At 42.7% G+C, this 23,223-nt stretch overlaps 1 protein-coding gene across 1 annotated transcript; it reads left to right on the top strand.

Annotated features, from left to right (window-relative positions):
• Window positions 1-100: 100 nt before the first annotated feature.
• Window positions 101-22,110, top strand: ubald1 (UBA like domain containing 1). Its single transcript, XM_023949604.1, has 3 exons — window positions 101-403; window positions 979-1,041; window positions 20,213-22,110. The coding sequence occupies exons 1-3, from the start codon at window positions 296-298 to the stop codon at window positions 20,531-20,533; spliced, it is 492 nt and encodes a 163-aa protein (XP_023805372.1). The 5' UTR covers window positions 101-295; the 3' UTR covers window positions 20,534-22,110.
• The last annotated feature ends 1,113 nt before the right edge of the window (window positions 22,111-23,223 follow it).

Here is a 23,223-nt window from a genome sequence, read left to right as displayed (position 1 = left end):
TATATCCGGCACGAGGCGGCTAAACACGCGCCGACCCAGACCTTTCGCTTTCCAGCATACAACTCCCAGCGGCAATGCTCGCATCTGATTGGCCACTTCCTCCTGTCAATCACGAAGCGCTCATTCCACTACCGCTCCTACAGTAAATATTTGTGTTTGCTCAACCGGCTGTAATGGTGGACGACTGAGTCACAGAGACGGAATACACCTCGAGAGAGTAGAAGAAAGAGGACAAACGGTCGAAAGTCTGTTTTCACCGCCAGCCGCTGCGAGAAGGACAAACGCTTCGTCGAAGATGGACGAACTCAAACATCAAGTCATGATTAACCAGTTCGTCCTGACGGCGGGGTGTGCGGCAGACCAGGCGAAGCAGCTTTTGCAAGCGGCACACTGGCAGTTCGAGGTAAAGAAAAAAGGAGGAAATGTGAAGTCATCACCGACAGTTACGTTTGCTAAGTTAGCATTAGCTTAGCTAATGTTTATGTTTGGTTAGTTTCGAGCTAGCTTAACTCTGCCCCCATTTTTATTTATCTTTATTTTTATTATTAGCAGCTACAAATTACATAAACAAAACAAAGCTACGGTTTGAGATACGTGACCGAAAGTCCAACCGGCTTCCAGTCTTTGAGAACTTTGGCCTTTGTTGCGTTTTAATGTCCCTAAAAGCAAAAGTACAGTGTGTAACCCAGTAGGGCAGCGCATATATCCAATTAAACTTCCCTCGAGCTTTAAATGCTATAATCCCACACATGACAGCAACGAACAGGCGAGACCAGAACACTATTATGCAATAAAGATGACCGCCGTGCTGTGTTTGATCCATTATTAGTAAAGAGCCGATTAAACGGGAAGCTTTTATTTTGTTAATTCGCAGAATGTTTCGTAGTGCGCGTGCATGCAGAAACCCGTCCTCTTTCTAACATGTAAGTACATTTAAAAAATAAATAAGTCATGTTATATGTTTGTGTTTCGTTTTAGACTGCCCTCAGTGCCTTTTTTCAAGAAACAAATATTCCATATGGCCATCATCATCATCAAATGGTGAGTGTGTGATGAGATTAATCCACTTCTGCGAAGCTCGTTGTCTGTTTGGGTTTTTTTTTTTTTGGGGGTGCCATGGGGACCGACGGCAGCCCTCATAGGCCGGGAGAGGTGATGCTGTACTAACAATAACAAAGCACATGTCGGCCATGTTGTGAGCTTCCAGAAATAAACACAAGAGAGCCAGGCATGGCCGCGCACGGCGCGTTCTGGGGAGGAGGTGGACCGACGTGCGCGGAAGAAAAAGAAAAAGTCCCGGTTCTGTGGGGAAACCGGGCCGAGGGTCAAAGGAACTCACTTCTCCAGAAATCAACACCAACGGGGGGGAAAGTTTGGAACTTTTATAACGGACATGGACGCGCGGAACAGTGTGTTCCCTTCATCCTATTAACATACATGCATGAATGAAGGAAAAATACAGCAAACAAGCCGTCTTGAGATATTTTAATATTCGTAAACAGAAGCAGTATTATGGAAATTCACATTTTAGTGGATGTAATTATTCCCCGGGGAGTAAAAAAAAAAAGGGTGAAATAATCCTTAAAGTGGTCTGCAACCACCAGTTGGGTGGGAAAAAGAACTACAGCCTACATTTTCCCGTTTTATCTCTAATCTGATTCCGGAGGAAGTTTTATTTTGGAAAACTACTGGATTCTCCGACTCCTTCTTCACGCATGCGTAGTCGCTCAGTCACTAGTTGAAAATCCATCTGCTACGTTCCTAAAGCGCATGTGCTGACCACCAAATTGATACCTCCAAGCTAGCAAAGTTACCAAAACAAACACACACAAAAAACGATTTACAAAATTTCTTTGGGCAGAAAAGAGGAAACAGAGTAAGAACCTTCAACTTTAAAAAAAAAAGTGTACATTTAACAAACAAAAGCCAGGAATTCTCCCTCAAAATAAGGATTTATTGTGACAGTTGTTCCCACACACCATAATAATAATAATGCACAATATTTATCAATCAGCTGTCTAAAGTTACAAGAATGCTGCTAATAACGTTGCTCAAATTGTGGATTCTTATTTATTATTTTATTTAGAAATTACCAGTTATAGCTACTGCCATTTTTAAATAAGTCAGATGAGGCTAAAGTTGGTGACCAACATGTTTTTCAGCTTCCGCTTTGACAGTTATGCTTTTAGGGAAAATCTATATCCCATTTTAATGGTTCCTACATGGAATCTAGTGAACAAAAAAAGGTAGATAAACCTTACCCCCAAAAAGTAAGGGAACAAATTGTATTTCCACCGTAGCCGCGTATAGGCCGGTCCGTGAAAATACTCGCTGACGTTAAACCGGTCCGTGACCTGAAAAAACTTGGGCACCACTGGTTTGTTTTTTCCATGAAAGTGGCTGTTAATGTTAGTCTTGACTTCATTCAACTCACATATAATTTTAGCCTTTTTCAAATGTTCTTGACCTAAAAAAAACCAAAATACTGCAGAAACAGCTTTTAAGAGTTCAAAATATGTACTTAAATAACAAAAGAATATCATAGCATAAAAGCTAGTTAAAAGTAAAATGTGATATTATTTCATTCTGTTTATCCTGTTGGAAGGCTAAGGAAAAGTTGAGTTTAAACCCAACTTTAAACCTATTATTGCTGCCTGTGTCGCAGCACACTGCTGATTAAGGGTAAAGGAAAGAGTACAAAGTAGTTTTGAGAGCACAAACAGAAGCCATACATTATGAAACGTACAGTTTGAAAGCAGCAGGGCCGCTCTGTGGTGTGTAGCTGCAGGCTTGGTGGGATCAGGCGGCAGCTGCTGGAATAGCCTGACAGGATGTGAGGGGATTTTGGACGATATTGTCCATCATTTATTTGAGCTTTTACTCAAAACTTGCTCTGTGTTTTTTGGTTATCTAAGCATCGAGTTGCGTATGAAAAAAAAGAGATGTTGGGAATGAAGTGGGATTAAGTTTTATTGCATTCCAGTGAGTTCTACACTCAGAAAAGTGTAAAAACTTTTGTTTGTGTTGAAATGGTCTCTTGTTTTTGTCCAAGACTCACTCTGATCATCTTGTAAAGACAGTTTTTCCCGGTGGTCTTTAGATGATCAAAAAAACGTGTGTTGTTGTGTAGAACTTAGTTTCTGCAGAGTGCCACAAGTTCCTATCCTTCGCTGTCGCAGAGCAGAGCATTTTCTATGCAATAAATTCAATTTCTTTTTTCAAATTGCATTTTTTTCGTCTGCTCCTTATTCACAATAATTTAAATAAATACTCAAAAGTGCTATTTATAGCTTAACTTTCTTTATGAATGTCCACAATCATCAGAAAAATGTCACAAGACCAAAACACTAAAAACAGGATTTATTTTTTTTTTGGAGTGGGTCGGTCTGTAACGAAGGCAGATTGCACCTCCATGTATCTCATGAACTTGAAAGAGTGGAGGGTTTGATAGAAACTGCTGAGCGTTCTGCAGCGACCTCATGGCGAGTCACATTTATGTTTTTACATGCTCTCAATAAGCGCTTGTGACTTTTTTCTGTGGTGCGTATGCCGTCACGTGCACACCTTCCAGGTCAGAATCTATAGCGTTTGTGGTGTGGAAGTCACAACCACAGCAGGACTGCGTTTGCTGCAGCTTAGCGGGCCTCGCCGTCCGTTGGCACGGAAATCTAATCCACTTTGCTCTCACTCTTATCTCCCCCACTCCCTCCCCCACGCCGTCTCCCTTCAGTCTAAACATGAAGCCGTGAAGCAATATTTCTGTTGTAAATGCTCTTGCATCAGTGTTGTGTCACAACACAAACTCAACTCATCCTTGAGATTGGTGTTTTGGCTGCCAGCCTCGTCCCCCGAAGCTCAGTGGCCCCGGCGCGCAGCCCGTGGACATCCAATCCCCGGCAGCGCTCGGTGTCGTGTAGGTCACCCGGTTTATGAAAACCTCCCAAAGTGTTTGTGTTTTTCAGACCGACGTGTGAGGCTGACTGTGGTTTCTGCAAACTGCTTCTCTCTGTCTATATTTGGCATCGTGGATTTGAAAATCTTCTTGGCCTCAAAGGCGCCTTTCTTTTCTGTAAACACATTTTCCGGCGAAGCCGTTAAGCCGTCAGCGAGTCCGTTTGTAAGCGGGGTCGAGCTTGTGCTCGTCTGCGCTTCGTCACCGGCGTTATCTTTCAGGTAATGAGGTTAGTTTGTACACTCACCAGCACAGTCCCATAAAAAGCTGCAGAATCAAACCATTAGCATTTCCTTTCATTCTGGAGGAAGCGTCTGCGCTGTGTCACAGGGCCGCAGGTGTTTTGCGTTTAAAGTTTATTTTTGCATACGTAACGTTCACACTGGCCCGCTCAGGTCGGACCCATAGCCACACGTGCACGCTGGCGGTTAGGAGTGTCTGTTTTAAAGAGATTGCGCACGTATCCTTGTGTTTTTGACTGAAGGCGTTGAAGCTTGTGTCTGTGGTCCCGTCACACAAATGCAGGCCTTAATCAAAGCCCAGCCTGCTTTGTGTTCTCAGCAACCCCACCCTGTCAACTCCCTGTTTCACCCCCCCCACACACACACACACACGCAGACACACAAAACACACACTCTGCTCTTTCAAGCACGGCGGCGGCAACACATTCCTCCAGGATGCAGTGAACTATAGCAGAAATTCTTCTTCATAACTGAGAACTTTTTCAGAACGCTATGTTTCTATTGTTGTTTTATTCTGCAACCTACCTCCAAACGTTTGAGTCTATTTAATGAGAGACCTACTCTGATGAAAATTGTGTTTTTAAACCGTAACAACCCAAACTCATTGTTTCCTAAGAACAAAAATGTGTTGTATTTTGTTGTATTTTACCACAAACCAGATGGACCAGAATCCATTTCTGATATTTTTCTGTTACACTGATGTCACCCATCAGTAGGCCTGCACAATAAATCACAAATTTGTCATCATCTTGATAGCTGTGCAATATGCATATCGCAAAAGACGGCAAAAATTGAAATAAATGGTTCCCTTAAATGTGCTAAAACAATCTTATGGCGGCTAAATAAATCCCTTTATGCATTTAACCAATCAGATGGACGCCTTCACGTTGTTGACCAATCAGATGGAGCTTGTTTATGTCAGATGTTGGTCTCTATGCAGATAAGGTTAACTCTTATTTCAATTAAGGTGTTGCAGTGAAATGCAAATTATGTTTTTGGTTTGTTTTTGCCATTTTTTTTTCATGTATCACAAGTCATGTCGCAATATTGATGACTAATATCTCATATTGCGAGTTTTCCTTATATCGTGCAGCCCTACCCATCAGTCACCATGGGTTCTCATGGGTTAACATGTTCTTGTGGAGGACGTGGATTAAGAAACTTAAGCTCAAAATTGTATTTCTTTATTCAAATCCTTGTCAATCAGCAGCAGACGAAAAAATGCAGTTAAGGATTATATTTGTGACACAGAAAATAAGTTCCCTGCTCCGCCCCATTCTGATGCGTCCACTGGTAGATGATTAGATCCATGTACTTGTTTGTTTTCCGCGCCTGAGCTGGTATCTGGCTCAAAACTGTACGGCTGAATAGCTCGACGTCATGTAAACAGAGAGCTCTCAGCCCCTTCGCAGAAACTGTCCTAGAAATGTTTATTTTTTATTTTTTACTAAAAACGACATAAACATAATTAAAATATTGGTGGAAACACTGCCAAAATGGATCAAAGGTGGGATCTTAAGAAAATGACAACGATTTTTTCACAATTTATCCAGAAAACATCTAGTTTATAAGAAGTTCAAATCAGAAATTCTTCATTTTATTCTCCTTTTTTCTCAGTAAAATGCAGTTAGAAATGGTCTTTTTCAGCAAAAAAATAGTTTAAAACCGTTAATCATCACTCAGCACGTGTTTGTGTCCAATTTCTCTGTAATAAACTGATCGATCACTAACATCCTCAAAGCGACAGACTTTCTTCAGTCTGTGAAATCTTTGAAGCCACACGGTTCCAGTAGACTCGTCTAAAGATGAAAGAAATAAGTCCTTTCACTCCATACGTACACTTTGAATTTTTACTTCTCAAAGACTTTGTACATTTACAGCGACTCTCTTGATTGTGAACGTAAGCTGGTTTTAAGGACTCCATTTTCAATGAAGTTCCGTTTATTTTGATGTAAAATGCTTTTTTCAAAACTAATTTTGTTTGGATGAGCTTCACATGAGTGCTCATTTGAACTGAGCTAAAATAGGAAGTCTCTCATAAAAACAAACAAAAAAAACATATTTTATTTAATTTTCTGTTAAACAAAGACTCACTTTAGAGAAAATGGGTGGGATTGATGAATCATTTTGAAGTAGACATCGATTTGATTCCTCAGAATGGCCATAAATGACAAAAGCGTTGACGTATTTTTGTGATTTCTGCCTAATGTTGTCTGCTTGGAAGGCCCAAAAGAACTCATCCACTACGTCAGTTCAGTGTGATCCCAGCAAAATCGGCAATTCCATGATGAATCTGCCTTTGTGTGGGTCTCACAGCCGCCGTGAAGTGAATGAATCCTCATGTGACCGCAGAAGAGGAAGCGGAGCAGCTGGGTGACTGACTTGGGCTGCTGTTGGGGAACATGTGACTCCGTCACGTGACCACGCTTCGCAGGCTAAGCCACAAAAGTTACTGTTTGTTGCCCGTGTTAGAGCCGTGACGGCTGAAGGAAAAATAGAAGGGTTTAATCAAATCCATGGAGTTTTTGATGTTTAAAAGTCTACTTTTCCACCGCAGGCTCTTCTCTGCGGCGCGTTGGGTAAACTGAGCTGCATCTTTGATGTGATTTTTGTCAGGCTGCGTCATTGCTATGAAGTCACCAACTGCTGGTTAACAATGTGGTCCTAATGGATTGCATGCTGGGCTCTATTTTTTTAACATTGTTCCATTGTGTGACTGCAAAAAGAGGAAAAAGTGAAGGATAATGTGAGATGCTGACGGATGACTGTATTGTTACTGAGCAGGGCAAAAATGCTTGGAAAAGGTTTAGAGATGGCAGAAATGAGTATCACTGTGGGGCAAAAGAGACTGGAAATTATTTATTCTCCCTTTTTAAGACACAAAAATCTTTAAAGCTCCTCCCCTTTCAGGCATTTTTGTCTTTTCTTATTGTGACAACAGAACCACCCTATATAGTGTGGAACTATGTAGTTCCCTACTACTTTTTTATGTATATATATTATTTTAAACGGCAGATATGACGTAATCGACTTCACAAAGTTAAAATCGAATTAATATGGGCGTTATTATTTATGAGTCCACTATCTTCTGAAGATAAAAACACTGACCGTTTATAAAAAAAATACATTTAAACACATTTTTATGGCAAAAATTGTTCCGACGCAATGCATTGTGGTCTAGATTCGCCGATCTAGTGACCATCGATGCACACTGGTTTTTCGCAGAGACTTCTGGAAAATTTCCAGGGCACTCAGTATTGGAATTGTTGATTCAGACGGCACCACACAATGGCAAACGCACTATAGAGTGAGTAGTGAAGGAATTCGGACACAACCAAAGGCAGCTGTGTTGAAGCAGGTTGGAATGGGGGGGGGGGGGGGGGGGGGGGGGGCAGAACGATGGGATTTATGCCGTCACACAAAGACGGCATAAAGGAGTGAAGGACGACGATTTCATGCTCATTATATAAGCCAATCTTTTTCAGTAAGCAGTGGTTTTATTATAGTAGGGATAAAGCCGAAATGCACCTTTGTAATGGGTCGGCTCTGCAAAACTGCCGCTTCCTTTTGAGAAAATGACAAAATGACTTGATGTCAAGAACCCAGGCTCTTCTGAAAAGACAGAACTGATGCTGAAGACCGAAAGACGGTCAGGATTAACACAGGAGGAGCCGGAAGGACGACACAAACACCCACAGAGAATATAGAGACTGATTTGTAAAGAATTACTGTTTTACTTCAGTACAAATAAATTCAATTTCCAATCCGTTTTGAAGCCAGATGAGTAATTCTCCACTGAGGCGTCCATTTTCAAATCAGTACCTTAAATTTAAAACATTCTTTAAAGCAGATTCAGGGCTAATTTTACCAAAACTATCTTGTTTATCTTGTTACTAACTTGTTTCTTTTGAGTTTTTATATAAATATTAACCAAAACTTGAGTTAAATTTTAAATTCAGCTCAATTTAAGACGCTAGATGTAAAGAAACCTATTCAATTAAAAAGCCAGCACCTTTTTAGTTTGTAAATTGAAAAATAGTATGGAATTTAATGGAATCTGAATCAAATGCACTCAGATATTTGACACACTCAACACTCCCCTTGTACACTTTGTCTCTAGATATGTTTTTGTATTTGTATACATAGATATTGTCTTCTTTAAGTTTATTTGTTAATTTGATTGTTTGACATAAACCTACTCCAATTGTAATTAAGATCTTCATTTTTGTTACACCTTAGGACTTGGATAAATGGTATTCTTTTATCTCCAAACATTTGAGACATATGTTGCATTTACATTTCATCTGTAAAACATTTTCTTGGAGCTGGAAGATAAATCGATTAACTCAAATTTGTTGTTATGAACGATTTTTTTTTTTTACAATTTGTCTACATAAAAATAATTACGTTTAGTGATCAGAATTGGAAACCTTAAAATATAAAAATGTGAATAAAATGAAAGAAAATTAGACTTAGTGTTGGTAAAATGATTATTCATGACTTTACAGTTCCAGCACTTTATATTCTAAAACAATAAAAGAGGAACAAAAAAAAAACGAAAGGAAAGTTGGCCTTTATTCTCACATTGTTTTTCTAAAAGAAATCAATTGGGATCTGTTTAAATAGACAACTTGGGTCTATTTGGTCAACTTTGTTTTTAAGGTAATCCATTCATCTGTGAAGCAGAAGTGAATAAAAGTAATTCAATGAAAAAGTTTTAACAATGACCGTAATAAAACATGTTTTGTAGCTTTCTCTGGAAGCCTGGAGGCTCTGAACAAGGTAAAAATATGGAAAGAGGACAAAACCAACGAAGTGTTTTCGTTCCCTTATGCTGACCAAGCTGCAGTTGAAGACAGAAGAGCTGAGTTTGGGTCGGCGGATGTTTTCCTGTCGGACTCCAGCCTCACACATGCGCCGAGTGACTCCATGCAAACGCTCAGATTAGAGCGGAGACGTCGGAGAAAAGTATAGGCCACCGCCGGGTGGTGTTAAAGGTGGGCGTGAGCTTGAATAAACACCGTTTCCAAGCACTATGAAAACGGGGCAGCAGAAAGAGGCTGGCTGTGTGTGTGTTTGTGTGTGTGTGTGTTTGGGGGGGGGGGGGATGTTTTATCAGTTTAGGGTGTGGCTTAGAGAAGGGATTTTCAGAAATCCCGACTTTTTTCATACATGCAGGCCTTCGTTTCTCGCTGATGCGGACGAGCAGAGGTATCATTACCTGCGTCAGTCATGATGGGATAACATGCACGTCTGCTTTTTCCCACTGAGTTCTTGAGGTTTCTTTAGAACGTTCTTCAAGAAAGGATCGAGATCCTGAACTCGTTGACTTGTTGGGTGTTTGGACAGAACACACCGTGCTTTTGTCCTGCTGCGGACACGATTTCCAAACGTTTGATAAACGTTGATGCAGATTATTTGATATTGTGTTCTGAGTTTGAATGTCCTGGTCTATCTGATCCCAGTTGATTCATGCAGCTAAGTGTTTCAGTCTTAATTACGCCTAGATCAGTTGTTAACTGTTGTTCATGCATCTCTGCTGTGTGTGTGTGTGTGTGTGTGTGTGTGTGTGTGTGTGTGTGTGTGTGTGTGTGTGTGTGTGTGTGTGTGTGTGTGTGTGTGTGTGTGTGTGTGTGTGTGTGTGTGTGTGTGTGTGTGTGTGTGTGTGTGTGTGTGTGTGTGTGTGTGTGTGTGTGTGTGTGTGTGGGTGTGGGTGTGGGTGTGGGTGTGGGTGTGGGTGTGGGTGTGGGTGTGGGGGTGTGGGTGTGGGTGTGTGGGTGTGGGTGTGGGTGTGTGGGTGTGGGTGTGGGTGTGTGGGTGTGGGTGTGGGTGTGGGTGTGTGGGTGTGGGTGTGGGTGTGGGTGTGGGTGTGTGTGTGTGTGTGTGTGTGTGAGAGAGAGAGAGAGAGAGAGAGAGAGAGAGTGAGATCATGAAGCCACGGCGAGCATTTAACCACATCTGAAGAGGTTTGGCCCGGGCTCTGCATGTTTCAGCATGTAGCTGCATGTTTCCAGGAGCACCGCTTCCCAGAATCAAACCACGCAGACTCACAAACACAGCGCTCACACACACACACACATGCACACCCAGGCAGGAACTCTGGCTGGAGGGGTTTGGGGAACAGGACTCCATGTGGGATGGCTGCGAGGACCAGATGTGTTCATGTGCTGCACACTGCTAGAAAGATCCTCATTTTCCATGTTTTTAACATGTTATGATGGAGAACATATATGAAGAAAATTGAGCGGAAAAGTTTGTATTTGTGATGTAGAAAATACGCTGGGCGGGGCCACAAGCTCCCCGCTCCGCCCCATTCTGATGCATTCACTTGCAGACAAATAGATCAATGAATGTCTTTATTTGGCTCGTCTGAGCTGTAATCTGGATCTAAACCGGACGACTGGTTAGCTCCAATATTGCTCGCCGTTTCTGTTAGCTAGCATTTAAACAGAGAGCTCTCAGTAACTCAAAGATGAATTACTAATGAACTCCTCGACACAGGTTTTAAAATTTCGGCCAAAAATAATCACAAGTAAAAGAGCACTGGCAACGTGTTTACAATTGATCGATAGACGATCCGAGAGGATCTTCGTGTTCTGGCAGGTCATCTTATTTTGAACTCTGCCTCCCCGGGACTTAGACCTGCTATTCCTGCCCCGTCACCGCTCAGCGCCGCGTCCAGCCCTTTCTGCTTCCCAGACTCACTTTCACGACCTTTGACGCTGATCCTCTTCTGTCCTAACCCGGCTCCTCCGTCCTTTCATCTGATCCTCACTGGCTGCTCCATTCACAGCAGGGTTACTGAGAAACTGAAATGCACTTTCTTAAGAATTATCTAGAAACTTTCAAATTTACGGGGAAAAATCTGATAGTGGCGTGGAAACCTATCCAACATATCTATGGGGCTTTTGTCAGCCGACCTTTGGCCTATTAGTTTCTCTAGATATGTGGAGGCCACTCAGCAGCTTTGTTAGCCATTCCCACTTCCATTGTGTCCTTTTTCTCTCTGTTCTTTGGTTGTTGTTTTTTTTGTCATGTCATTCTCCATTTTTTTTTTTTTTTTTGCTGTTGTCCCTCCGTGTCAGAATCCACTTAAAGCCACAACAGTCCTGTTAATGATCCACTTTCCTCGTGCCCACTCCACTTTGTTTTTACACCATCGTCCAAAGCATTCAGACACTTTAGGGCTCAGCTGCTACGAGTTGAGTGGCAGGTCATAAACACCCCCCCCCCCTTTTTTTTTTTTTAAATAGGGCCTATTTTGAAAAGAAACTCAAAATCAGACGACCAACCGTCTCCTGAGCTGTGGGATGAGGTAATAAGATGTTAGTCTGCGTCAGGTTCTGTTTTAGACCAAAACTGAATGTGTTAGAAATCCAAAAAAGAAGGTTTTTCCGTCTAGGCAATCTGTGCCTGAAAAGCTAATCTGTGAAAGCATTACAGATATTTGTCCACGTGCTAAACCAGAGGCGTTTTTTGTTTGTTTTGTCCTATCAGTGATTTCATAAGACGCTTCGTTTCCAAATGATCAAATCTGCTGTTGAAACGGTGAATCTGCAGGATTCTTAAATCACATGTTTGAATGGGCTTTTCAATGGTTTAAGGCTTAACTTTAAAGTGAAATCATTGGGTTTATTCGTGTAACATAAAGCTGGCGTTTACTTCAATACTACATAATCTATTTTGCTGTAAAAAGCTTCTAAAGTTTCCTGTACAGGCGGTCTAAATAAAAGTAGACAGGGCTCCAAAGCAAACACTTTGCTTGGTTACAAATAACATATGAACACTCCCTGTTTAAACATTTAACAGGCAGGCAGAGTCATGTACTGTTAATGCAGCAACCGTCTGTTCAGCTTTTTTTCTCACTTTTGCTTTGTCCAATAACTTCCTTCAAGTCCTAAAGTCTTTCTGTTCGTCCGTGTTTGCTGGGGGTTTTTTGTTTTTATGGATAGCAAAGAAGGAATGCCAGTAAATCATTGGACTGGGACGTCTGGTGTTTATTGAACGTTTTCAGTAAACGTTCATATGTTGAGGTTACACATTTGGGAAGCCTGTCGTGGTCGGCACTTCCACTTCCAGTAACCTTAACGGACTTCTGTGCCTGTCATCCCCTCTTGGAAGTTTTTCCAAGGAAATGCTGTTGTTCTTGGCCTTTTCTTCTTTATTTACCTATATTTTTTCAATCATTTTTTTGTTTTATATTTAATCCAGATACACAGCACCACTTAAGTTATTTCATGGCACGGAGAAATTATTTGGTACTTTTATGAATCAAATTATTCCAACAGGAAAAAATGCTTTTCATCTGTCGTTTGACTGCATTGTAATCAAATTACGTGACATTTTTGTAAGGTTTTCTTTGTTTAAAGTGACGCTGGTCTTTCACAATGATTTTAATGTCAAGAGAATGAGGATAAATGGCATTTTCTGCACCAATCTTGAATTTAAGTTAACCCGGGCGCTCCAGAGTTGCCGAGCCGAAATGCAAACTGTTCAAATAAAAGTTAGCTCCACAAAAACCCACCGGTCACTGTCATTTGAGAGCAGAGCTCCCAAATGTCCCACAGAGATCCACCGCGGTGTGATTTGCGAGGGAGTCCGTCAGACTGAGCAATACTACTTACCCACTGGTGCTGTCACTCAGCTACGTTTAGAAAATCTGTGCTGGAAATGATGCAACCATGGCGTCCTTAAGGCGGCTTCCTTGCAGATGCTTTCGTGCCGCATTCTTCTATCATTTCATCACTAATATTGTGATGACCAAATAAACAAAAGTAAAAATGGCAGCTGTGTTTACAGTTGCAGACGAAGTCAATGTGAATATTTTCAGTCGACAGTGAACATACATTGGTAAACACAATCAGTCATTTCGACATTTCAAATGTTGTTTTTTTACAGTAAAATTCTGACTTGACCATTTTGCGGTTGGTTTTAAACTGTAAGTCACTCAACACTATGATTGTAAGTCATTTTATTTTTAGCCGCTTTAATCCTCTGTTACAATAGTTAAACAGACACCTGAGCAAGAAGGTTATGAGTTTTGGGGTTGATATGTTGCTTTTTTATGAAAAAGCTGCGACTCCAGAGATTTTGCTGTGATGTTTCTCTTGATTTACTGCCGGTTTTTGAACAAATGAGAAAACATCAGATGAATACGGTGCTTCTGCTATTTTTCACAAAGAAAATGCTCTATGATATAATTAAAGATAAAACAGTAGCAGTCCATGAAATGCACTTGATTAATTCAAAAATAGAATTGAGTTTAGTGGAAATGCGCTGAACTTTAACCTAGATGATTGAAAAGTTAAGAAAATGAACTACTGAACCAAGTAGAGTGAGGAGGTTTGACCTGTTTTAGCTTTCATTAAATCTAAAGTTATATTTATAACTGATTCCCAGCCCTGGTTTTACTGTAGTTCTACTCTCATAACATACAGCCAAGTCCCCACAAACATCACTGACTTGAAGCTGTTTAGCAGTTTCAGAACTGTGGAACTATGGACTTGGTCTTCTTGTTTCAGACAATAGACGGTAGCTAAAGCCTTAGTCCCAATTTGCCCTTACTGGTGGTTATCGGCAAAAAAAAAAAGGGCAAACCTGTATGGGACGCTCAGGAATTTTTAAGACCATAGACCGCTTGATGAGCTCGTCGAGCGGTCATACTACGAGCGACAGGTTGTCGCAAACACTTATTCAACAAGCAAGGGTAAGTAAAGGTGAAGTAGGTCGAGATGGTTTGTGTTCACATGATGTGTGTGCAGCCCAATTGATAGGAATTAGAATTAGTAGTTAGTGTACGGTCTCTTGCATATCACCTGTACACCCCTTGCGTGCAACGTTTGTGCACGGTCAGTAAGGACTTATCAGAATCAGAATCAGAATCACTTTATTTGCCAAGTACAGCGCATGTACAGGGAATTTGACTTCGGTTACTTGTGCTCTCGTGCAAACTAGCAAGGTAGAAGGATAAATAATAAAGGGATAAATAATATAAAAGAAGGTAAGTGTAAGGTAGCTGTATGAATAAATAAACATAACTGAATAAGGAAATAGATTGAAATAACAAGACAAAAAAATAAAAAATGAAAAATGCAGCAGCAGTAATTCCAGTTGGACAGTTTATGTGATTGTACAGTGTCCTTGAGTAGTCTGGAGTCAGGTGTTCATAAGAGTGACAGCTCGGGGGAAGAAGCTGTCTTTGTGGCAAGTGGTTTTGGTTCGCAGTGTCCTAAAGAGTCGCCCTGACGGGAGGAGGCTAAAAAGGCAGTGTCCAGGATGAGAGGGGTCTTTTACGATCCTGCCAGCCCGCTTCCTGGCACGGGATCGGTACAGGTCCTGAATGGGGAGAAGGCTGGAACCAATAATCCTCTCAGCAGATCTGATGATTATTACACACACCTTACTAGCAAGTAGAGTGTGGCGTTAGGGCACCGCATCTTCCATGCATCATAAGTGCTTACAAATTCCACGAGCCTTCCAAATACTTCACAATACACTTACCACATGCACGACAATGGTATATTCCATTTTAATGATGTTCCTTGAGGACGTACAAGCCTCAAGGGAACTGCAAGACACACTTGTGCTACCCTTAAGGTGGAGCCGCTCCTCCTTCAGCCCTCCGAAGACCCGGACACCCCGTAAACCTGCAGCACCCATACGGGGGTGCCGCATGTGACTATGGCTTCAAAAAAAAGGATCACAATTGCAGGAATTTACACTCAAGTATTTTTATCTATCCAGTTTCCCCCTCTGATCACTTTCTAGACAAACTGCAGTTTTGTAATGTTTTCAGAAGTGTCCAGAGTCTAAAAGGATTGTGAAACGAGCACTCACGCCTCACCCAGATTCTTCAGCAGCTGACATACAAAGAACTGTCATGAACGAGAGCTGAGGAAGAGGAGGAGATGAAGATGGTAGTAAGACAAAGATTGAGAGGAGGAGAGAAAACGGCACAAGTTGTTGGAAAGCAGTGATGTTTGCTGATCTAGAGTATATAATGGAAATAATATTTGGTTAGCGTTTTTTGTTTTGTCATTTGAGTTTCATTTTTTATTTCTTTACAGATATTTGAATGCGCGTGAATCCATTTCATTATGAATATTAGTTAAAGATCCTTTCTGTGTTTCTCTGTTCATGAACTGTAGCTAAACCAGCGGATCACATTTCCCTTCAAAATCATGAGACAGTTATTGATGGTGTGGAAAACATCAGACACAGACACTCAGTTAGACTCCAGCCATGCCGCAGAAAGCATCTCTTCATAGGCTGCTCGCCTCCTGCATCCATGCAGGGATGCCTTTGGTTTTTCTGGAAAAACTCCACCTCATCCATGTTTGTGGACAAACAGAGCAGCGGTAGCGGCCTCATGGGCGGCGTTGGGAGCCCTCGGGCTTCAAACGGTTCCGTCCTTTTGCTGGGTTTTAACACACAGAGTTAGAAGGGATGGTGGACGGAGCCAGGCCCCTGTGACCACAGCCAGTCCTGCCGCAACCTCGTCCCATTAACAGGAGGTCTGCGCTGCCTCCAAAAAAACACAGTTGTCCCCATGGCAACAGCTCTCTGTTGGCTGTGTTTGGAACACCAAACTGCTTCTGCTGTCTGTTGTTCCTCCCCGTCTCTCCATCATACAGCAGACGGCCTTACCTTTGTGTCACAGTTTTCTATCCTTTTTATGTGCTGCTGGAGGAAAACCGTGTGTTTCTATGTTGATGCTCAGTAGAAACACCTCCCTGTAACCTTGTGAATCAGGCTGAAAACAGTACCTCTTTACAGATTGACCTTTTTGTTGCCAGATGCACCCGCTGCTTTGTTAACTGACTAACAGAGGCGCCACATGGGACAACAAACCCCCGTAGACACTGTCCATATCCTTGTGCCGTCCAAACTTCTTTAAAATTCAACTGAAAGTCTCTTTTTTTGCAGCCCAGCTCCCGTTTGACCACAGGGATTCAGTGATGTTTGTGTCACCGCGCTCTCTGCAGGGTTTGTGGGCTTTCGTTCAGATTTATTGATATGGAAACATGCTCGGTTGTTATGCAAAAAGAAGTTAAGATTAAGGATGCTTTTTTTTCCTTCAAAAAACCTTCCAGGGTTTTAAAGAATACACCAGACGTTACACGATATTCAGTGCATTTCTCAAGTAACAGGAAACAATTATTGTTGTCATTTCAGTCTTCTAGTTTCTGTCACCTTTTTGTTTGTTAAATTATCCTTAATAGTCAGTAGTTTAAACTTCTGTTGCTCCTAAGCACAACCAAAAAAAGACCTCAGTCACAACTGCCCTTTCGGGTGGATACGGGCTGTCTGCTGGCGAAAAATCGGCAAACCTGTAGAGGTGGGAAACAAAATATTAAAGTTTTGGACCGCTCAGTGTGTGAATCCTACAGACGTATTATGTGCATGCAGCGTTTGCATGCGATGGTTAGTCAGCCAGCACCCGACTAACAAGGCACCGTACCACAATGTCACCTGACACCAGTAAGTCAGAGGTGCATGCAACATCCACTATCCTTATATCACATGCACTTACCACACACACAACAATGGTACGATCCATTTTCATGATGCCCACTGAGGTGACCGAACGAGTCTTGAAGACCCACTCTAATAAAAATAGTATTTTTTGTATTTTTAACATGCTCTTGTTGCGTTTTTCTCATAATGGAGGACATATATCAAAAAAACTAATATTAAAACTGTCTTTCTGAGTATTTCTTTATTTAAAATTGCGCTGGATCAGGAGCAGATGGAAGCAGGATGTTTAAAGCAGCTACTGCCGTGGGCGGGCTAAAGTCTCGCTTTTTCTGCTCCGATTCTAAACCCTCCACTTGCAGACAAATAAATCCGTTAGCGTTTTCATTTCCTCACCTGAGCTGCCATCCGGCTCTAAACTCTACGGCTGCATAATTTTTTATTTTTTTTGCAACGCTAACGTCAGTTTGGGCTTGTGAGGCTCATCTCACTAGTGGGAGCGAATATAAACAAAGGCATGCTGGGAAATTAGCTAGGCTAACTTCCGCGTCAACAGTACCGCCCACAACCCAAAAGCGAATTTCTAATTCTGCTCCGCAGAAAATATGTCTTATAGACAACACAGGTTTTATTTTTATTTTTCCTAAAAGTGGCATTATCATAATGGAAAGATCACTGGGAACAATTTTACTGTAAAAATAAATATATAGATCCTCCACGGCCTGAAAACCCCCAAAACCTGCAGCAGGTGAATGTATCAACCCCAGTAGGAATGTACGCACCCCTACCAGCCCAACAATTCCGCCTCGTCTCTTTTGCATTGGGTAGTCTGTGGTTTGTGTTTTTACTGATCATTTTTAAAGACCTGACTCTTCTTTTGCTTCCTAAACAAATTTGAGAAAATCTTAGTCAGACTTTAGCAGTAGATCCACTGGGAACTGTGGGCTGCTGGTGAGATCTCTGTAGGTTTTGATAGTTTCTCATGTCAGGTCGTATTGATGTTAGGGATTTTCGAGAAGAACATCTCGCCCTTTTTGGCGCTTTTTTTTTACTTGTGTACTTTTTTGCAGATATTTTCAAACGTCAGATTTTATTTGCTTTTAGATTTAACACAAAGAAGTCTAAAAACCAGCGTGGACAGTGGAGGCAGCCGGCTTGTTCCTGTCTGGCAGTCCGATGGCGGACACTGTGCCGATCGGTTCTCTGTCTTCATTTGTGTATCAGCAGTTGATTCGTTGCTTGTTGCTCACATCAGTGCAGATCTGATTCTACTGCTGTCGCTCTTTAATCAGATTCTGATCTTTGTTGAAAGTGTCTGCACTGTTTCCCCCAGTCATAGTGGGGCTGTTCCGTTTGAAGAAGGAAGTCTGGTTTTCTTCTTTTGTTGTTGGTTTTGGTTAGACCCAAAGGACCATTTAACAGATCATCAGCATTTCCAGCCCCACTTTGTTCCTGATCAGCAGATGATGGTGTCTCATTTTCAGTTTTCAAACCTGAGCTCACAAACTCTTCAGTAATCCATCCGTGGCTGAGAACAACAGAAGGACCAGAGGTCGAGTCAGCATTCCTGAGTGTCTTTCTGCTGCAGGAAGTGGCCTCAGAGGCATGAGCCAGCGTTTCCTGTTAGAGTGCAGACTGGACACACTCACCTTTCACAACAACACGCCTCGCCGAGACCACGGCTCTGGTCTGCGTTCGATGCTGCAGCACTTTTACTGCAGCGGGGGGGGGGTTGCTTACCCCCTCCCCGAGAGAGTAGGCGTATCGCCGTCACTGTTATCCGTGAAGGATGCCCGTGCACTGAGAGCCTCTCGCTCCACACATCCTGGGTGGCGGAGCCAAAAGCAGATTGGATACCGCAGACCGGCTTGAGTTTTGACTGTCAGCAAGGGCACGGCTGTTTTCCCTCCCTCTTCCTCTGCTTATGTTTTGGCCAGCATCCACGGGTGAATGCAGCTGTTCCTCATAGCTGATTCCAGGAACCCATGAGGACCTAGTCAGGGAAAGTCATCCCTATGATAAGAAATTGTTTGAGCGTTTCAAAGCAAAAACCAAATCAACCTCAGATGAAGTTGGAATAAGGACATAATCTATTTCACCTAAACATGTTTGGTTGTAATGATGCTTCATCGTGGTGATTTATGGCTATTTAGGGAAGCTCTTATTTTTAGATGACAACCCTCTTGGCCAAAGGTGACTCCGTCCCCGTGGAATACAGTAGCTTGTTGTTTTCCTGGATGGAGGCAAAGTGCAGGAAGGTCACGGAGCGGTGTGGGAGGAAGACCGTGATGAAGACTATTTCTGAGCAGCCAAACATGTTTGCATGTTGCGTGTGCTGCCAGGTTTCAGTGGTGTCCCCAGCACACAGGTGTGCATGTGTGATTACGGCAGCTAGAACAATAACAGCTTCAGCGCAAAGGAGACTCCAGGGGCATGATGGTACCAGGAGCTTCTCAGGGGTGTCGTCTGTCCGTAAAGTGAAATCAACTCTTCAGCCACGTCCGTCTGTTCTAATGGCCATTTGTGGAAACAGGAAGTGGATTTAAATAAAGTTTGTTTGACGAAGACCCTGGGCAGGAAGTAAAACAGGGGCTGGGATTCCCCCAAGTTTCCCTTCAGTTCTACCAAACAAGGACGCCCTTAAAGCATTCTTTATTAAAGCTCAGGGTTTATAAACACCAGAAGTTTGTCATGAATTAGAAGAACATATTTTAGAAAAATTGTAAAAAGGAGGAAACACCAAAATTTTAACTACCAGTAAAAAAAAAAACTCCCTTTTTTACTTACTTAGTTTTAAAGATAATCATTTCATCACATTCCAACATTAAAGTGTGCACTATTGAACCTTTAACATTATGTACTAGAAACATGGCATACATAATGTAAACACAAGTGTGGGTTTGTGGGGTTTAAGCTTCTTTACTAAACACTAATACACTATCCGTCAATTTTCTAAACCCACTGAATCCCTATTAGTGTGTGTGGGTTGCTGGAGCCTATCCCAGCTGCTGTGGGACAAAGCAGGGGTACACCGTGAACAACCCGATCCGTATAGATTGTTTTGATTTAAACTAAGGAAAAACATGCAAACTGTTATTCACATGATAAATGTAATTATAGATATTAAAGCTGTGAGCGGCAGTCGCTTACCCTCCCTGCCCCCTTATCACCTGGCTTGAGCAGCTATTACTGCCCCTCAGTCTCCCCATCTACCTTTACCGCCTTGGTCAGAGCCGCACCAGACAAATGAATATGTAAAACTGTTGGCTTCATCTCCATGGCAACCAGTTTATTTTTGGGTCGCCTGGGGTTGACGGACAGGTCTGTAAAATCTTTAGAAGAATCAGCAAAAGTAAACTTTCATTTTCACAGCATTCCGATAGAAAAAGTGCGAGCAACTCGCTAACGCTAACGCCGTTGAAAATCTACAAACTCAGACAGACGGGGGGGTCAAATAGTCTCTCAAAAACAATGATGTTGTTGGATTAGACGGTTTACAGCTGTAACCTTCATCTCTTTAACTCTGTACCCTCCTCATCCTCAGATGTGCACCCCAGCCAACACACCAGCGACGCCCCCCAACTTCCCCGACGCGCTGACCATGTTCTCCCGGCTCAAAGCGTCCGAAAGCTTCAACAGCGGCGCCGGCAGCCCCATGGCGGCCTCCATGGCCACCTCGCCCCCTCCCCCTCAAGTCGGAGGATGGGGGGTCTCACCAAATGTACCCAACGTGCCCCAGCCCCCACAGGGACTCTGGACTCAGGGACCGCCCCCCACACAGCCCTGCCCCGCCTGGCCAATGGGAGTCAACTCGCACTCGGGCGCCGAGCAGAAGGCGAGCGTAGCGATGGAGGCGGAGAGATGAAGGGCTGCACGGGACTGAAAAGCCCCCCCTCCCCTTCCTCCTGGCGGGGGGTTGGGAGGGGGGGGGGGGCTGAATGTTAAAAGGGTGGGAGGCAATAATGGGTGGAAATGGGTTTATATTTTTTTGTTTTTCCCCAAAAATTGATTGATATAAAAAAGACACGAAGAGTTTGTGGAGAATTTCCAGACGAGGAGGAAACCAATGCAAGTGCAGAAGTAGAAAAACAAGCGCACACGTAGTAATAAGAGAGCAACTCCAATCTTTGTAAGTTTTTCTTAAGTAAATGCATAGATGAAAGAAATATTATTGAACTAAAAAAAACAGAAATGGAAGAAAAAAAAATGTCACGCCCAAGGATTTATGTGATGTACGAGGACTTACAAGGCAGCAAACTTAGTTTTTTATTTCTAGTTTTTGTTCTCCATCTTTTCTGCCAGTGTTTTTGTTATTTTTTATTTAATCCACTGGAGTTTTGTGTTTCTGCGACGGCCTGCGCCGCACGACGACAGACGAGCGAACCGGCGGCGGCGCAGCGGTTCGCCCGGCGTGGACGCACGCAAGAGGACGATCGGTTTGCAGTCCGTACACTCACCGTATCTTCGTCGAAGGTTGGGACTTCTCTTACCTCACTTGGTGGTCACCTGACTTCTTTCAGCCAATCAGGGATTCTTCTTAAACCAACTGTTGCCGCCACAGGACGACGTTTTTAAAGGTTTGTTTCTTAAACGACGTGACGCTTCGAAATGTGGACACGTTTTTTTCTGGAGATTTGGGTTCTATTACAAGCAAAAAGAGAAATCTTCATTTCCTGTATTATGATGTAGTTGTTTTGTTTCAAGGAAAAGGGAGTGGCCTTTGAAAGTGGGTGGGGCTAGTTTATTTTTATTTTTTTCAAAGAGTGAACCAATCAAAGCAGAAATGGCTATAAATGAAGAAGAAGAAATCCATCTTTTTAGGCGGAGCTGCCACTTTGCATGTTCCTGAGACCTTTTGTAGCAGTCGGGCCGGAGCGCCGCGTGGGACGGGGTTGGATCTAAATATGAGAGAGTGAGACGGTGGGTTTTGGGGGGGACACTACAAACTACTTTCAGACATACAGTATACAACATGAACACCCCCCCCCCAGAGTGACTGTCCAAATGATGGAGGGGTTCCAGTTCCAGTTGGGACCCGCTCCTGGTCTGTTTAGACCGCTGAGGGGGGAGTTCAGGAGTTACCCTGATCCATGGCAATACCCTTTTTACGTTAGGTAGGAGCATTTTTTTATTAGTTCGTTGAAGCGGAGAGGATTTCTGTTTTCAGTAAGATACAATAATGAGGAATGACCAACTTTTTATTGTATTGTTAGACTCAACTAATGTCTGATTTCATCCTTGTCGTCCATACTTCATACTTTATTTGGTTAAATCGGAGCGTTTTCGGGGTGGGCCTGTTCCTAAATGGTTTCTCACATGTGTCCCCCCCACCCCCCCCCACCTTGTATGACTGTATGAGACCATTCCCACAATATTTGTGGACTACCTGATAATTAACTTATCATTTTTGTGAACCTAAATAAATATTGTATGTCGACCTAATCCTGGGGGTTTGCTGCGGCGTGTGTGCATTTTTGGCCTGTCGACCGGCACCAAAAGAGGGCGTCCTGCTCCGCCGCCGTCGCCCTCTTCACCTCCCATGATCCTCGGCTGTAAACACAAACCCCTCCCAGCTGTCCACGGGAACGGCGGCGCATGCCAGCGGTGGAGGTGGTGAAGGAGTGTCATCGAGTTCGCCGTGTCCTCATCTCACCTTTCCTGTGGGACTCGCATCCCCCCCTCACAGGAAATAAAATGGGACCCCCCTCCCCGCCCCCGGCTGATGGTGCCAGTCTTTCGGCTGCAGCCTGACTCGCCTCGCTGAGGGGATGAAGAAAGTGGAGCTGCACACCCAGCCGACCCGCCGGATAACTTGCTATTAAAACAAAAACAAAAAGACAGATTTTATTTCTTTAATCTTACAGTTTAGTCACATGAGCCAAAAACTGAGTCTTTATCATAAATTCATCTGTTTTCCACTGAAATACAACATATAAGCTACACCAAAACTGACAAATATTTCTTTAAAGATGAACCTGAAAAAGCCGTGAAATCCACACTCTTTGCAGGATTTATGTGGAAGAAAGCGCCGCTGAAGAAGAAGCCTCCGTCTGACCTGTATAAGTAAATTATTATTGTTTGTTTGAGAAGAACTGCAGCTTCACTAAAAGTGTTTTTTTTTATCCTTTTCGTTCTGAGTCCTGCAGCCAAATGAAGCCGGTACATTTATAAAGAGACACTTATGTCATTAACAGATCTAGCATTAATGAGTTTAGGCACAAAACAGAAATATATTTGTTTGTCTTTGCTGAAATGTCTAGAAAGATGTGCAGGAAAGAGGACAGGCGGGACACGCCGACACCTCACCTTTCTCTGTCCTCTCTGCAGGTGAAACATGAGTCCCTTAAAGGGTTTTTGGGACAGAAAGTCCCCGAAACTGCAGTAAAAAAACGTAATTTTCCTAGTTTCCTCAAGCACATTTTTTTGTGCATTTTTAGCTGAAAATGCAAAAAGTTGTGAAAATATGCAAACTGACATCAAAAGCACAATTGCTTAAATTAATATTTAACACAAATAATGAAACACTCAAATGTTTGCAGTTTTGCAGAAATTTGT

This window comes from Oryzias latipes, chromosome 19 (genome assembly GCF_002234675.1).
Source record: "Oryzias latipes chromosome 19, ASM223467v1".
Taxonomy (NCBI): Eukaryota; Metazoa; Chordata; class Actinopteri; order Beloniformes; family Adrianichthyidae; genus Oryzias; species Oryzias latipes.
The sequence above is the reverse complement of the archived record's forward strand: the minus strand, read 5'-3'. Positions and strand labels throughout refer to the sequence as shown.

Excerpts from the sequence above, each read along its gene's own strand:
- ubald1 (XM_023949604.1), top strand. The coding sequence starts at position 296 with ATGGACGAACTCAAACATCAAGTCATGATTAACCAGTTCGTCCTGACG. Across the intron at positions 404-978 it reads CGGCACACTGGCAGTTCGAG|ACTGCCCTCAGTGCCTTTTT; the intron begins GTAAAGAAAAAA and ends GTTTCGTTTTAG. Across the intron at positions 1,042-20,212 it reads GCCATCATCATCATCAAATG|ATGTGCACCCCAGCCAACAC; the intron begins GTGAGTGTGTGA and ends CCTCATCCTCAG.